Source organism: Notothenia coriiceps, unplaced genomic scaffold (assembly GCF_000735185.1).
Source record: "Notothenia coriiceps isolate Sejong01 unplaced genomic scaffold, NC01 NC01_scaffold00000339, whole genome shotgun sequence".
Lineage (NCBI taxonomy): Eukaryota > Metazoa > Chordata > Actinopteri > Perciformes > Nototheniidae > Notothenia > Notothenia coriiceps.
The window spans coordinates 9,652,033-9,666,745 of NW_011333040.1; the positions used below are offsets into that span (position 1 = coordinate 9,652,033).

General features: G+C 42.0%; 2 protein-coding genes across 2 annotated transcripts in view; both read right to left on the reverse strand.

Annotated features, from left to right (window-relative positions):
• Positions 1–14,713, reverse strand: part of stum (stum, mechanosensory transduction mediator homolog) — a 30,152-nt gene that overhangs the window by 13,104 nt on the left and 2,335 nt on the right. The window lies entirely within an intron of this gene.
• On the reverse strand, positions 1,258–14,207 carry LOC104949668 (ubiquitin-associated protein 2-like). The gene is given in 15 exon segments (XM_010776062.1): positions 1,258–1,449; positions 1,594–1,752; positions 1,754–1,795; positions 3,525–3,705; positions 5,356–5,441; positions 5,608–5,660; positions 5,769–5,828; positions 6,159–6,265; positions 7,037–7,081; positions 10,665–10,710; positions 10,830–10,931; positions 11,438–11,612; positions 12,293–12,403; positions 13,368–13,447; positions 14,138–14,207. Coding segments are annotated over 15 exon segments (1,509 nt in total).

A 14,713-nucleotide genomic window follows, 5' to 3' on the forward strand; every position in this document is an offset into this window, starting at 1 on the left:
GTTGGCCTACTGGCGGACCAACTGTCTTCCACCACTACAAGTTAGTTCAAAAGTTTTGCAGTTGCAAAATTCTAGCTGCTTTTCCAGCCTTTTTACTTTCTTTCCCTCTCATCCCACCGATGGCCTCTCGGCCAGCTCCTTCACCCCTCCAAAATGGCCATACATTCAAGCCCCAGTGTTCCATGTATCATTCAATCTAAATTTATTTTTTCAGCTTTCTTCTTACACATTACATTTCAGCATAGCAAGTTTCAGCGTCAACTTCAGCACAAAGCTCTAAGTGTTGCACGATACCAACATTTGGTCCGATACAGTCAAGAATTGCGATTCGATTATTTTCGATACTTTTTCTTAAAAAAAGGGAAGCAGTCCTTAAAATGTAATTATGTGCTTTATTTCACCACCAGAAAACCATAACAACTTTTAAGCATGAGACACATTAAATTAAATAAATGACAAGAATACGTATTAAATAAAATTAATACATTCTCTACAGACAGGCCTTGTGGTGTCCGTAGGCTTGCCCCTCACTGTTAAGAGATATAGCTTAATAATACCTTCCAAATTTTCGCTTCTGGCGTCTTTTTTGTCAACAAGCCGAGCGCAGCAGCAGTTTGCACTCCCACTTGCAGCCATGCTTCTTGCTTTCTCACATGCTCTGGCAGCTAGCGCGTGCATGAGAGAGGGGAGGAGGGACTTAGAGCGTGCTGAGAGGGGAGGGACTGCAGGCACGGCTGCAGTGCAGGCATTGGGAAGCAGGAGCGCTGAACACCAACACGGCTCTTATTAAAAACAGCCGCTTTCTCACCGGCAGTATTTTTCCCCGTCATTCTTAAAAGTACCGATACTAATGAAAACGGAGGAATCTTAAAGTTTTTAACGGCAGAGTATCGCCGGTACCTTTCAAGTATCCGGCTACACACGTGCAAACACTATTCCAACTAGCAAATTTATTCAGGAATTCGCATTCTCCTAGTCTTCAGTTGCTGTATCCATGAAGTGAGACCTAGAATGCTTAAGCAAAGCTTTTCTATAGGCATTTACCCCCTTTATCAGTCAGGTAAAGCAATATTACAGTTGTTGTCTACTAGATCAATAAACTTCACATATGGAACCTTTATTATATTATCTATGTAATGCTGTGTTACCTTTGGTTGAGATGAAGTCCTCTTCTTCTGCTGTTTTGAGTTTGTGTTGGTGCAAAGGTAGAGGACTTGAACCATGGGCATCTGAGGAACTCGGGGGAAACTTGCTGACCTAGAGAAGGAATTGCTGCATTTTGGGAAGGGAGGAAGCTGGCGGAGCGCAACCGCGTGGGGCGAGGGAGAAGACGATGAGGAAGGAGGCAGGCCCTTTGTCCTGCAGGAACACATCCAACATGGACGAGGTGCCGGTCTGGTAGGGCTGCCGGCTTTGTGAAGGGCGAATGGACAGCTTGCTCTGGCTGATCTTCATATCTGACAGTGAGAGAGAGGAGAAAGAGTTAGTAAGAGAAACCCGTAGAGCAGTTCAGTTTTCTATGCCATTATCTTTTAACTTTGCGAAAAAAATCGAAGGAGAGAATGGAGTAAATTACAGTGGGTGTCATCTCACCGTATTGTCCCCAGTGAGGGTCCACTGGTGTCCCAGGGAAGAATGGGTTGTGTTGGGTGTGTCCGGTTTGGGAGTGCTGGGCTGCCAGCTGGGCAAGTGGCCTGGGCTGTTTTTATATTGCTCCAGGAACTGAGAGCCGGTTGTCCCTGTGCTGGCTCCTTAGGGTCACTACCTCCCCGAAACTCTTGCTCAGCATGCTGACCTGCAACAGTATCAAATTTCAATCAAATAAAATAAAAAAGTCTTGATAAAGACGATGGTTTGTCATGAGAGATTTCAAATGGCTGTGTCCTTTTCCTGTTGGGCTCGGGAAAATGGTTAAGGTATGAAACTTGGATTTTTTTTTGCAGATATTTTTCTAGAGGCAGAATATAACGTACAGGTTGCATCTCAATAAATTTTGAATATGGTGGAAAACGTTAATTTATTTATTAAATTCGAATTCAAAAATTGAAACTCATGTATTTATATGAATTCATTACATTAACAAAGAGAAATATGCCAAGCCTTTTATTGTTTTAATCTTGATGGATTCACGGCTTACAGCTAATGAAAAGCCAAAAAATCCTGATCTCAGAACATTTGAATAAAAACATTTTAAAAAAAAAAAGAGATTTTTAATACAGAAATGTCAGGCCTTCTGAAAAGTATGTTCATGTGTATGACACTCAGTTACTTGGTGGGCTTCCTTTTACATGAATGGAATGCGCCTCCTTTGGCATGAATGACTGCATGGAGGCGATCAGCCTGTGGCTCTGCTGAGGTGTGATGGAAGCCCAGGGTGCTTTGATAGCGGCCTTCAGCTCGTCTGCATTGTTGGGTCTCGTGTCTCATCTTCCTCTTGACAATACCCCTTAGATTCTCTACAGGGTTCAGGTCAGGGCAGTTTGCTGGCCAATCAAGCACAGTAATTCCGTGGTCACTAAACCAGGTCTTAGTACTTTTGGCAGTGTAGGCAGGTGCCAAGTCCTGCTGGAAAATGAAATCAGCATCTCCATAAAGCTTGTCAGAAGAAGGAAGCATGTCCTGGTAGACGGCTGCGTTGACTTTGGACTTGAGAAAACACAGAGGACCAACACCAGCAGATGACATGGCTCCCCAAATCATCACTGACTGTGGAAACTTCAAACTGGACTTCAAGCAACATGGATTGTGTGCCTCTCCACTCTTCCTCCAGACTCGGGGACCTTAATTTCCAAATGAAATGCAACTACTACTTTCATCTGAAAAGAGGACTTTGGACCACTGAGCCATAGACCATTTCTTTTTCTCCTTAGCCCAGGTAAGACGCTTCTGACGTAGTCTCTGGTTCAGGAGTTGCTTGACACGAGGAATACGACAGTTGTAGCCCATGTCCTGGATACGTCTGTGTGTGGTGGCTCTTGATGCACTGACTCCAGCCTCAGTCCACTCCTTGTGAAGCTCTCCCAAATGTATGAATGGCTTTTGCTTGACAATCCTCTCAGGTCTGCGGTCATCCCTGTTGCACCTTTTCCTACCACACTTTTTCCTTCCACTTATACAGCAATCTGTTAACAGCCAGCTTCTTTAGCAATGACCTTTTGAGGCTTACCCTCCTTTTGGAGGGTGTCAATGACTGTATTCTGGAAAACTGTCAGGTCAGCAGTCTTCCCCATGATTGTGAAGCCTACTGAACCAGATTGAGAGACCATTTAAAGGCTCAGGAAACCTTTGCAGGTGTTTTGAGTCTACCATATTGAACTTTTTCACAATATAAACATTTTCTGAGATACTGGTTTTGTTTTTTGTTTTTTGGGGCTGTAAGCCGTAATCATCAAGATTAAAAGAAATAAAGCCTTGAAATATTTCACTGTGTGTAATGAATCCATATAATATATGAGTTTCACTTTTTGAATTTATTATTTATTGAGATGCACATGTAAAAAAAAAGCTGTGTTGGTCATTCTCACCATGCTGTGCTGGGTGTAAGGGGTGCTGGAGGATGTTTGGGAGAGCGGCACCCCTTGCTTGGAGTTGCTGAAAACCATTGACTGGGACAAGGAGGAGGGCTGGGCGGCCTCCATGGGGGGGTTTTCTGTCTCTGAGGAGGAGGACGGGGGAGTCTTGCCCAGGAGCACTGCAAGGTCGATCCTAACAAAGGTGAAAACATTTATTAAAAAAAGGAGGACATTTTAACCTGTTCAGCCCTGAGCCTGTTTTCCAGGTCTCAGGCTCAAAAATAACATTCCCAGAACAAATGACCATATCTTCACTTCTAAAAAGGGGTAAATGAATAATCTTTTTTCTCAAAGTAGATAAATCTGTGAGTTGGATGTAGAAGAGTCAGAATCAATATAGATTTATTTTTTTATCTTAAAGTCAATTCAGATTGAACAGAGTAAAAGAAATGTAAATGATTGTGTCCGTCCAAAAAAAAGATTACTTAAGGTGAAAACCACCCTTGAATGATGGGTTGGTAGACTAAAAGTTTTAGGAATCCAAACTATAACATATAATAAGTACCCTGTATCAAGATTGATGCAAAACAAGTGAAATTCGACCTTTTTAGAGAGATTTAGCAACAAAAAAACAAACACTTCTGGGGTCATTTGGGTGCATTTTCCATATCTCTGGCCCCCCTTGGTCGATTTTGATGATTGACATCTCTTTTTAACCGTTAGAACCAATGGAATCGAGGGGAAGTTCCACATACACACACACGTGTTACCAAATAAGGAGTGAGAGTGACGCGTAGCCAAAACAGGAAGCTGTCATACACTCTGGAAGCTATCATTAGCAGCCAATATGAAAACTCAGTTTTTGACATAAAAATGGAATTATGGATTTTTTCAAAGTGACAGACAGATTGGATTAACCTATGGATTAACCTTCAGCTGCATTTTCCTCGTTTTAATGCCATTGAACACAACTTTTGATCAGAACAACAGCTAAGGTGAGCATATCTTGCTACCTAAAGCTACGTTGTGTGTTGTCTGTATTTGCTTCCCCTGTCGCGAGTTCTGATACTTATACTTCTAGAATCTGTGGAATCTCAGCTTGCTAGCTACGCTTGTTTGTGATCCGATAAATATATCGATCGATTTATACCTAGAGTTCTGTGCTAAGTGCGTTAGCATTTTTTCACTCCGGGTTCATTTAGATGCTTCTTGTGAGACTTGTGTTTTGTTTCGGTAAAAATGGTTCATATAATCAGTTAGCTGAGTTTCTTCCCGTTAAGTGAGTATGACACATTAATAGTTTATTACATTTTAAGAAGCCCTGAGACACAATGTCGTAAAAAAAAAAAAGGCCACGCCGGCGGGGTCTTTGGGGCTTAACAGGTTAAATGAGGGATGGCTGGATAACAACCTTGAGGATCAGTTAATAACAATGAGAAAGTATTTTTCCCTCCCTTAAACAACTAAGCGGTTAATATTACATTTGAAAGAAAGGACTTTGTTCGGCCTAGACATCTAAAAAAACATCATGCCCAAACTGTAAAACAGATATGCTATTGACCCAGCAGAATACACAGCTCACAATATGATTTTGTTACGCAACAATAGTGGTACAGGGAAGGCTAATGAATGGTACAAGTTTTGGCCATTCTTTAAACAAAACAAGTATAGGATCGGTGCGTCCTTAATTCCATTTGATCCCTCTAAACTAGACCTTTATTTTCACTAGGGCTCCAACCACTTTTTTTTGGAACAAGTAAACAGTGAAAGCAAGCAAATAAACTATTCTCTTTATGATTCCTGTAAATCATAACTAAGTCATAAAAGTGTGTACGGGACCCACCTCTGTCCTTTGGTGATGGTAACATTCTCTTGAGGCGGTGGCACAGACACCACGCTGGAAGCTGTGAATATCTTCGTCTCGGAAAGCTGCAGAAAAATTAGAAGATATTATAGTTGGAAAAACCAAACATATCTCAATCCATTGTTCCGTGACTGAAACAACATTTAACTCTTCTGATTTGTGTTTAGAGGTTTTTATTTATTACATTTTGAGCTAAAACCGTGTCATGCGGTTTAGCCCAGAAACACTCACATCTTCATTCCAGTCCTCAGTGCCCCACTCCTCAGTGGCCGCCCGCCAGGCGCCTGTGATTCAGAGAGGAACGGTTTCAATACTGCGCAGATAGGCAAAGAGATATTCAAACAGAATGAGGGATGCATACAAACAACCCAGAAGTGTGAAGATGGGTTTACCAGGAGCAGAGTCAAACTTGGGCGGGAAATGTGTTCCCTCTGCTGGAGCGTATTCCGACCCTAGAGAAAAAGACAGATCAAAGTTACATTTTACAAAGAGGCATGAATACACTTGGACACACATTGATATGAACGTAAAGATCTAAGAGGATTACAATGTTTCCAGGATTTGAAGTTTTTGTAAACAGCGTGCATGGTTGATTAAGCTTTAGTGCCCAGCATCAAAGAGTAAGTGTCCTTTGAATGCAAGTGAACCTTCCTCTCATCTTAACCGCACGCGTTTCATTTGGATGCCGATAGGATTTTCAAAGTAGTAATCAGATGCTTCATTGATAAGATGAACTTCTCTTTTTGGAGGCTATCTTTATCTTAATCTATAAATGAACTTACTAGCTTCCTCCTCAAGCTCCCCACTTCCTGTGTTATTCCAGGTGCTGCCTCCGCCGTAGTTTTCATCTGTCTGGGCTGGCTCCGCGTAGTCAGCAGGGTTGAATGTACTGCGGAAGAGAGCGATAAAAAGGGCTTATTGGAAATCAAGTGTGTGTACAGACCAACAGCTGAAGGTCCGTCAGCACTACAAAGAAAACTTCGGCCATATCTGGGTGCCTATATGATAAATCAGGGGTCCATTTTTTAACTTACCTTCTACAGGTTTAAGTTTTGAAAATGTTAAGCAGAAGCAGACCCCTATTCAATATTTAGAGCTTTAAAACTCCGAGCTCATTAGTTTTGTGCCTGCATATAGAACTGTTTGAATACATCTCCCGCACTGCTCTTATCATCATTAGGCTATTAGCTCATAGAAATACTTCAGAGGGGAGTGACTGGGGATGTAGCAGGAAGAGGAAATGATAAGACACTCAAGTGAAACCATTACTGTCTTTGAGAGTTTGTAAATGCAAATAAAGATGTATGAGCATCTAAATACTGCTTTCGTAGTTCCTCGACAACTCTTTCCTGGTAATGTCTTATTAATCCGTCACGTTTGTGTATGTTGATAAATATACAGCTTATGCAACATGATGGAGTACAGGACTTTTTCTTTTAACTAAAGCCTTTCATTATTTGTCTAAGATCCTTCCTTTGTCTGAGGGCATTTATGGCTTGCGAGATTAAACATCTACATTTCAGGAAGGTCATATCCTATTAATAGAATGAGGAGTATCTGTTTTGATAAGCTCTTATATTACGACTTCCTGTTGTATGGCACTCGAAAGTCTCCCTACAGAAAACAAGAATAACAGACACACCAGAGGCGATTCACTCACCTCTCACCGCCTGCAATATCATATCTGGGCCCCTTATCAATCTGGCTTTAGAGGAAAAATAATGGCAACAATTACAAGAAGCACAACAAATTAAAAGTAGAAGATCAAGCTTTTTGTTTTCAGACCACAATAGAGAGCAGCAGCGTAAGCAGAATGCTTTCGATCTGCCAGTGTACCAAACACTCTACACCCGTCAGTCATTCTCCAATGCAAGGCAAGCCCGAGTGTTTTAGTCATTGTGGGTAAATACAAAGTCCAAGAAACCAAAGCCGAGGGTATTCACAATGCAGCCACCAACACAAAAAACGTTGCTAAATAAGCAGTTATGCAAGATTAAAGGCAGTCATCTTTGCAGTTAATGCCTATTCAATCTACGGTAATGGTACCTTGCTATCACACATCATTTCAAAGCTGTCCCAGAGCAGCAATACAGAGTGCTGTGAATTCATCAGAAGGCCTTAAATATCTCCTGCACCTCAAGTCAACCAGTCTTATTTAATCCTACTGTTTTTCCTTTTAAAATGGGCATGAAAAACATTAGAGCTGCATGATATATTTGTTCTGCATTGACAATGCGATGTGAGCATGCGCAACAGTCACATCGCAGGACGTACGGTTTCAAGTAGGGCAAATTGACTCAAACACTTCATGCTACAACTTTTTTCTGCTTGATTAAAAATGGTTTACACTTGAACTGTTCTCATTTTTATTGAATAAACTACAGGACAAGTATGATTAATGAAACATAATTTACTCTGTATACACATTTTTTTTTACCGGTGACTGAAATGCAGGCTCTGCACACACCGCGACCACCAATCACTTATCGAAACTGCAAAAACCACACCCCGCTAGTCGTCGACCACTTCCTAAAAAGGGTCGAGCAAACCATGTACCGTAATTTTCGGACTATAAGCCGCACCTGAATATAAGCCGCAGCAGCGGCATACCACTCAGTTCCACTTTTACTTTTGCGCGCTACCTGTCTCACTCTTTTCCGGCCTCCAGCTTTTCCTGCTGGAACCCGCCGCTTAAAGCTGGGGGTCCGCGGACCGGCCATAGAGCCCATAGAGTTAAAGGTGTTGGCCGTTAGCTGTAAAAATCCATAGATTAGCCGCACCGTTATATAAGCCGCAGCGTCGAAAAATAGGGAAAAAGGCGCGGCTTATAATCCGAAAATTACGGTAATCCAAAAACAGGAACATGTTGTTTGGTTAAAAAAACAAAAATCTGTATTCTTTTTAATTATTCATTATTATTTTTCAAATCGCAGGAAAAATATTGCAATGCCAGTGTTTTTTAATATCGTGCAGCCCTAAAAACACATAAACCCAGACCAGCTTCAATTCAAACAAACAGCTCAGTCTCCACCAGAGCAAAACTATACTTTTACTATAGTTTTTAACATCAGGGGTAAATGTATATACACTATCAGGGCATTGTATATGCCAACTTGGATAGGCGTCTATAGAAACAACACTCCCCACTCTTTCCCCAGTTTATTTTCTGACACTAGAGAATTCAAATACAAAGGCAGCTAAGACTAACCAAAGAGGCAGTGCTGTAAATGTACCAACCAATGCTGTGGTACAAGTACAACAAGTGGCTACATAATGAATGCATCTCCTACACCAGGCAACATCAGCAATGGAGGGGGTTAATATATGCAGCCATGTTACATGCTGCAGTGGCCTACACAAATACAATACAAAAAGGCAATAATTAAATTCAAAACTCTTAATTGAGCCATGATTTGATTCAAGTAATGAGCCAAAACTATATATGTATTCATAAACAGACAAAATACCCCCACAAGGTTTTAAATAAAAAACAAAAAAAGGCAAAAAGTGATGTTTCTATTAGGCATTCACCAAACACTGAAAGACAAACAGTGTTGTCAAACCGGGGCATTTTCAAAGATAGACTATCCTCTATATCAACAAAAAGGATCGTGTCTGAGATTCTTGAATCATGATTGTTTCACAAACCATGTGAATCCATTATGAAAAACCCAAAAATGTAATTTTGGTTTACAGTGCCTTTACATGTTGCCTTTATTAGGGAAGTCGTAATAATTTACCCTCACTGGTTATGCTTGATGACCCAGGTATCAGGCAACTACTGATCAAGTATCTCCTCATACCTCTATTTTAAGTGAGTCTGAGATTATTTGCATCATGCGGGTGTCCTGCCTCTACAATGTGTTGTTAATATGGAAATAATAACAATATAATCTGCTATGTTTGCCTCGAAACCAACATTTGTTGATACTTTTGAACTCATTTATCAAGATCCACCCTAACATCATAGTCATTTAAGTTTTATACAAACTATAGAACAAATCTCCTTGGTCAGCTTGTTCATCAGTTATGATGATGAAGTGCAGTTTCCATTGTGAGCTCACAGTATTCGTTTATTTTGATTTAGTGCATGCCAACATTTGTAAGCAGAATATGTGCATGTGAGGTGATTGGTAGACGCTGCCATAGCATCATTTTAAATGACCTAGCACAAGGTAACAGGAATACACCCACAAAAGGAAAAACTGCCCACAATCCTCCCATCACTGATAAAAGAGCTTATCTGCTTTAAAACTATGGTTCATTTAAGTCACAGTTTTTGACTGACACTGAAGCCAAGCTGGTAAACTGTTAGCAGCAAAGAAGCAGAAGCAATAATAAAAGTGTGTGTGGCGTGAGGTAACACGAAAACGCTTTAGCTAGCACTGCATGCGACTTCAGGTGGGAAGCCCGAGCACTCAGCTCACCAACGATAAGCATAGCTTATAAACCAATATGAAACAAAGCTTATTGTTGTGTTCCTTGAGATAGGAAAGTCAATATCTGGGTCCACACTCCACAAATCAACTGCAAATTATAGGACATTTTCATAGCAGCATTGAAACATTGAACAATTGAACATGATTCTGTTAATATTTATTGTGTGCACCATCACTTCTGTGAAATTCACCAGGTCACTCACTCATTCTGAGCCGGTGTTCAAATATAGGTGTATTTTTGAAGAACATATTCAATACATTGTACTAGCAAAAAGCCACTCAGGGTGTTGACCTCATTAGAGAAAGCCACATTATGTCACACATGCTACTTCAGCAGACCAAGACGATTTTAAGATCTATAACTGCAGAGTAACATCACAACACACCTAACTACATCTAATCGCTAGCAGGAAATGTGTTGACGATTAAAATGGGACCCCATGAAACATGGCAAGAATGTCATAACAGTCGAGAGAAGCACTTGCACTGTTATGACACCTCTTAGTAGAGCTGCTAAGTCATCAACAGACCCATTAATAATTGCACACACAAACACACGAAACAAGCATAATACATGAATTATGCTGCAGCCTCGGGCCAGAGAGCAAAGACACCCTCTTTGTAAATATATCAAAGTTTCATTCAAAATAAAATATTTAGATGTTGTGAACTCTGAAAAGAATTATTCAGCCCCTGCTGTTCTGTCCCATTGGCTGATGTATATTCTCCTTTCTTTGGATTAAGGCAAAACAATAGGCAGGGGTTAGTCCTGCTCTCTGGTGACCATGGCAACAGGTAAAAGCGTAACAAAAGGCCCTTAGTTTTAAGGCAACGCAGGTGTTCTCTTACCCCATGCCCTGCGCAGAAAATCTGCCTCCCCGCCGTCCAGATACCCCTGGGAAGAACAAAAGAGATTACTTTAGTTTCTTAGCTTGACTTACTATTGCCTTAAGAAAGAATGGCTGCTGTACGAGTTAAATAAAAGTTTGTCCAAGGAGGATTATAACCACTTACCGACAGTCCCTCTTCCTCTGCCTCTTCCCCGTCGGCCTCGCTCGGCACCTCTTCCCACTACTCCAGCCTTGGCTCCCTCCAAGCCATTTTCTTGACCACGAACTTCCGAGTTAAGAGAAAGCAGCGTAAGATTTTCATACTACACTGCATAAAGATGACAAAATAATAATTTAAACTCAAATGTGTTAAAACTTAGAGTTAACTGCATACAAAAGAGGCAGGAGGGCAAAGGCACCCTTAATTCAAAAATGAAGATAAATGATAAATCTCTTACTGGCATCATATACCGTGGCACACACTGTCCATCCTTTGGGACCACACTTTGGGATAATAAGAGTCTAATTTTGTGCTCCAAATTACTAATGGCATATTGAAGGCAATCAAGATGTGTTTTTGTACTACTTTGATTTGTTTGAAGTACTTTCATTAAGCTGTAAAAGGGTTTTGTTTTTCCAGTAATTTTGTCGCAGCTGTGCAGTCTTTCTAATCCTAACTTCATCAAACAGAAAGAACACACTTCTCCCACAATTTTAGAAGATACTGTTGATGCAAAACAAACACTTTCTACTGCTTATTCACTGCAAATACAGGTGATAATGAAAACGTACACTCTCGTCCCCTGCTGGCTCCACGGGCCCTGCGTGGAGCTCCACCGCGACGACGTGCTGCATCCTTATCTCCTCCTTTCTCCCTGTTCTCTTTCCCTTCCTCTCCGATCTCTGCCTGGCTCGTCTCCTTCTGGCCTGACACCCCTTTCTTCTTCCCCACCATTTCCCAAGAGTCCTTGGAGAAGAAAAAAAAAACAGTGTTACACTGCTGGACTCATTGACATTGTACTGACTGTTGCCATAACAATCTGACATTGTACCCAGCCAAAATATGAAAACTAAAAGAAATGTTTTCATAAACCAACAGGTTCGATGTTGAGTGCTGCCTGGTTGTCAGTATGGTCAGGCCAGCAAGACAACTGGCTATAACATTTGCCTATGGTACTTTTTCTCACCATGAGTATACTACTTCAGAGTTTGGTAGTATTTTAAGAAAATCACCAAGTGAAAACTAATTCTACAACAATACTGCTAACGTTTTACTGCTTGTCTGTAATTTCTGAGAGAGCAATTTTTGAACTAATTCATTATAAAGTCTCTCCACTGAGCCAGCATCTTAACAATCAAGGTAGCCGGCAACCGCTTATCAGGTCTGATTTATGTGCTGGCAAAAGACATTTCCAAGTTTGATTTCCCCCTCATGTTCTACTGGTTACACTTATTTCAAAGCTTGTATTCAATTTTGTGAGTTTATAAAGTTGTGACATGCTGTACTTATGTTGCAAGGCAAATTCATACAGTGAACATTTAAGGAGCTGGCCATTAAAGACTGTTGCGAATCATTTCTATTTCAATTGGGTTCATATCTAACCCAGAGTAGCACTGATTTCGCCTTCATACAAAGCCAATACTCACAGTGTCTGGGCTACCCTCCAGCAACACATTAATGGCTCTGTTGACATCCCCGTTGCAGTCGTGCAGTGCGATCATAGACTCATCCTGGTCCTTGCCTGTGATGTCAATCAGCTGCAAAAGAAGAAGGAGCATGATGAGTAACAGAGGCTGGCTCACACTCCTGGTGACTTGATAATAAAAAAGCTCTTATGTAAACAATATGCTTTTAAAACACATACATAAACAATACAGGGTTATCTACAAAACAGAAAGCCTGCCAGAGATTTAGCATCTTGGTCACTTCAGTAGCTTCAACACAAAGTTCATTTTCCCTAAAGACTGGCTCAATGCCATCTTTCAATACATTTATTGGGGAGAATCCTAATAGTTTTGCCTTTAGCACATAATAGAAGAAGAATTGGGAGGGATGAAACCCTCTTTAATGGTCACACATGCAGAGCACACAGTGACATTTGTTCTCTGCATTTAACCCATCCTAGTACCAGGAGTCTAGTACTAGGAGCAGTAAAATAGATGAAATGGATCAACAACAAAAAGGTGCTTTGTCACTTCATAACCGAGATTGCGCTTTAAATAATAAATATATCTCTATCTATCTATCTATCTATCTATCTATCTATCAGGGATGCAAACACACGTATGGTGAAAAAAGAGAGAACTGTTAGAAGCAGAAAAAAACAGCGTAATATACCATCTGACAAAGGCCTGTGCTATAATGCTTCAATTAACTGGCTATTCTTTATAATATACTCGGATCAATAGGAGACAGAGATGTTACGTTATAAATCAAGGGTATTTATTAATATTTACAGCAGGGGTGGGGAATCTTTTTCTTCTCAAGGGCCATTTACATTTTTACAAAATCCTCCGAGGGCCGTACAAATTATTGAACTCAACCTCTGCTTAAAAAAATAAAATCACAGCCCATTCTTTTGCCTTTCTTCATGCTGTGCAAAGAAGAAGCAATATACCCCCGCGTATTATCCGACTACCGTGCTACTGCGAATCAATCTTTCAAAAAGTGGAGCAAGCACAGAAAAAGCCTGCGACGTAACAAAAGGCTGTGCTCAGCTCACTGTTTGACCTTCTCTTCAAAGTCTGCATCATTTTGTGGTCCTGAAATCACCTGGGGCAGTCGGATCTGCTCGCCGTAGTCTGTCAAAGGGGAGTGAAAAACCAATATTTGAAACATAGCATAGCCGTCAACATTCTCTTCTCTCGTCCAGCAGACGCGCTCTTTATCACCTCTCTCGCGCACAATTTCCTCGGTCCTCGCCCACTGCGCGCCAGAGGCTTGTAACGCGCTCGCGCTCGCTCCAACTGGTCGGGTCACGACCCGGACCCGTTCAAGTTGGGTCCGCAGATGTGTCGAGTGGCGCGCTTTTCTTTCTCGCGCAGTACCCAGAGCGCCAATAACGTTTACGAAAACTTCTGTCACGGTAGTGATCATCTTCTCCAATACAACATCTTTGCTGATTTTTTTTTCGGGTTCTTCAGTGGCCAACTCAGAATCCAAGATGTTGCCGGAAGTCCATGGAGAATACCCTTTGCGGTAGAACTACTCTCTCTCTCTCTCGCGCGTACAACTTCAGATAAACAATGCTCGCGCCCCACGGCTCTTGATGATCGCTCAGAACACACGCGCACGCTCTAACCCCCACCAATTTAAAGCAGCAAGTTCAGCTGTCAGAACAAAGTGAAAAACAACACTGCTAAAACTCTCTCACGCGCGCGCGCATCTCTTTATTCTTCTTTCTCAAAGTGTACCAAGAATGCATCAGTTTATATGTTCGCTATCTAAAAAAGATCTTGTGTTGCGAACCCCTCGCGCTTCCCCGTCCTCACACTGACAGGCCATCCGACTCTCACGCTCGCCATCCTCTTGAATGGGGTCGCGCGCTTTACGCGCACGCATTCGCGCGCTCGCGCTCGCGCTCTCGCTCTCCTATCAGCCGTCACCAAGTTGGTTGAACAATGTTCAACTTTTGAGGCTCGATGCTTGGCATCAGCCAATCCAAATCCCCATTTCTGCAAATCCCCGCCAGCTGCGCGCTACGCCTCCAAACGCGCGCAACGCTGCGCCGCCACGCACTGCGTTCTTCTCACTATCCAACGCACGATCATTACACCCGGCCGCACATTCACCCGGCTTCTTACGCGACACTATTCTACCGCGCACCGGAGGAACCAGGCAACCGGCGAATCTGCACGCTTTACAACCGGTGTCACCCACTCGCCTAAACCACACACGCAGCACCTCTAGTCCGCGTGAGAAGTCATCCTCTCGCCCATCTTCTGCCGTCTGCGCACAGCGCACAGCGCTCAAACACGCGCCTCACATCACGAGCAGCACTCTCGCACTCCTACCGACTACATGTCTAAAACACAAAAATAAAACACGCCGCGGAACACACACCTCCG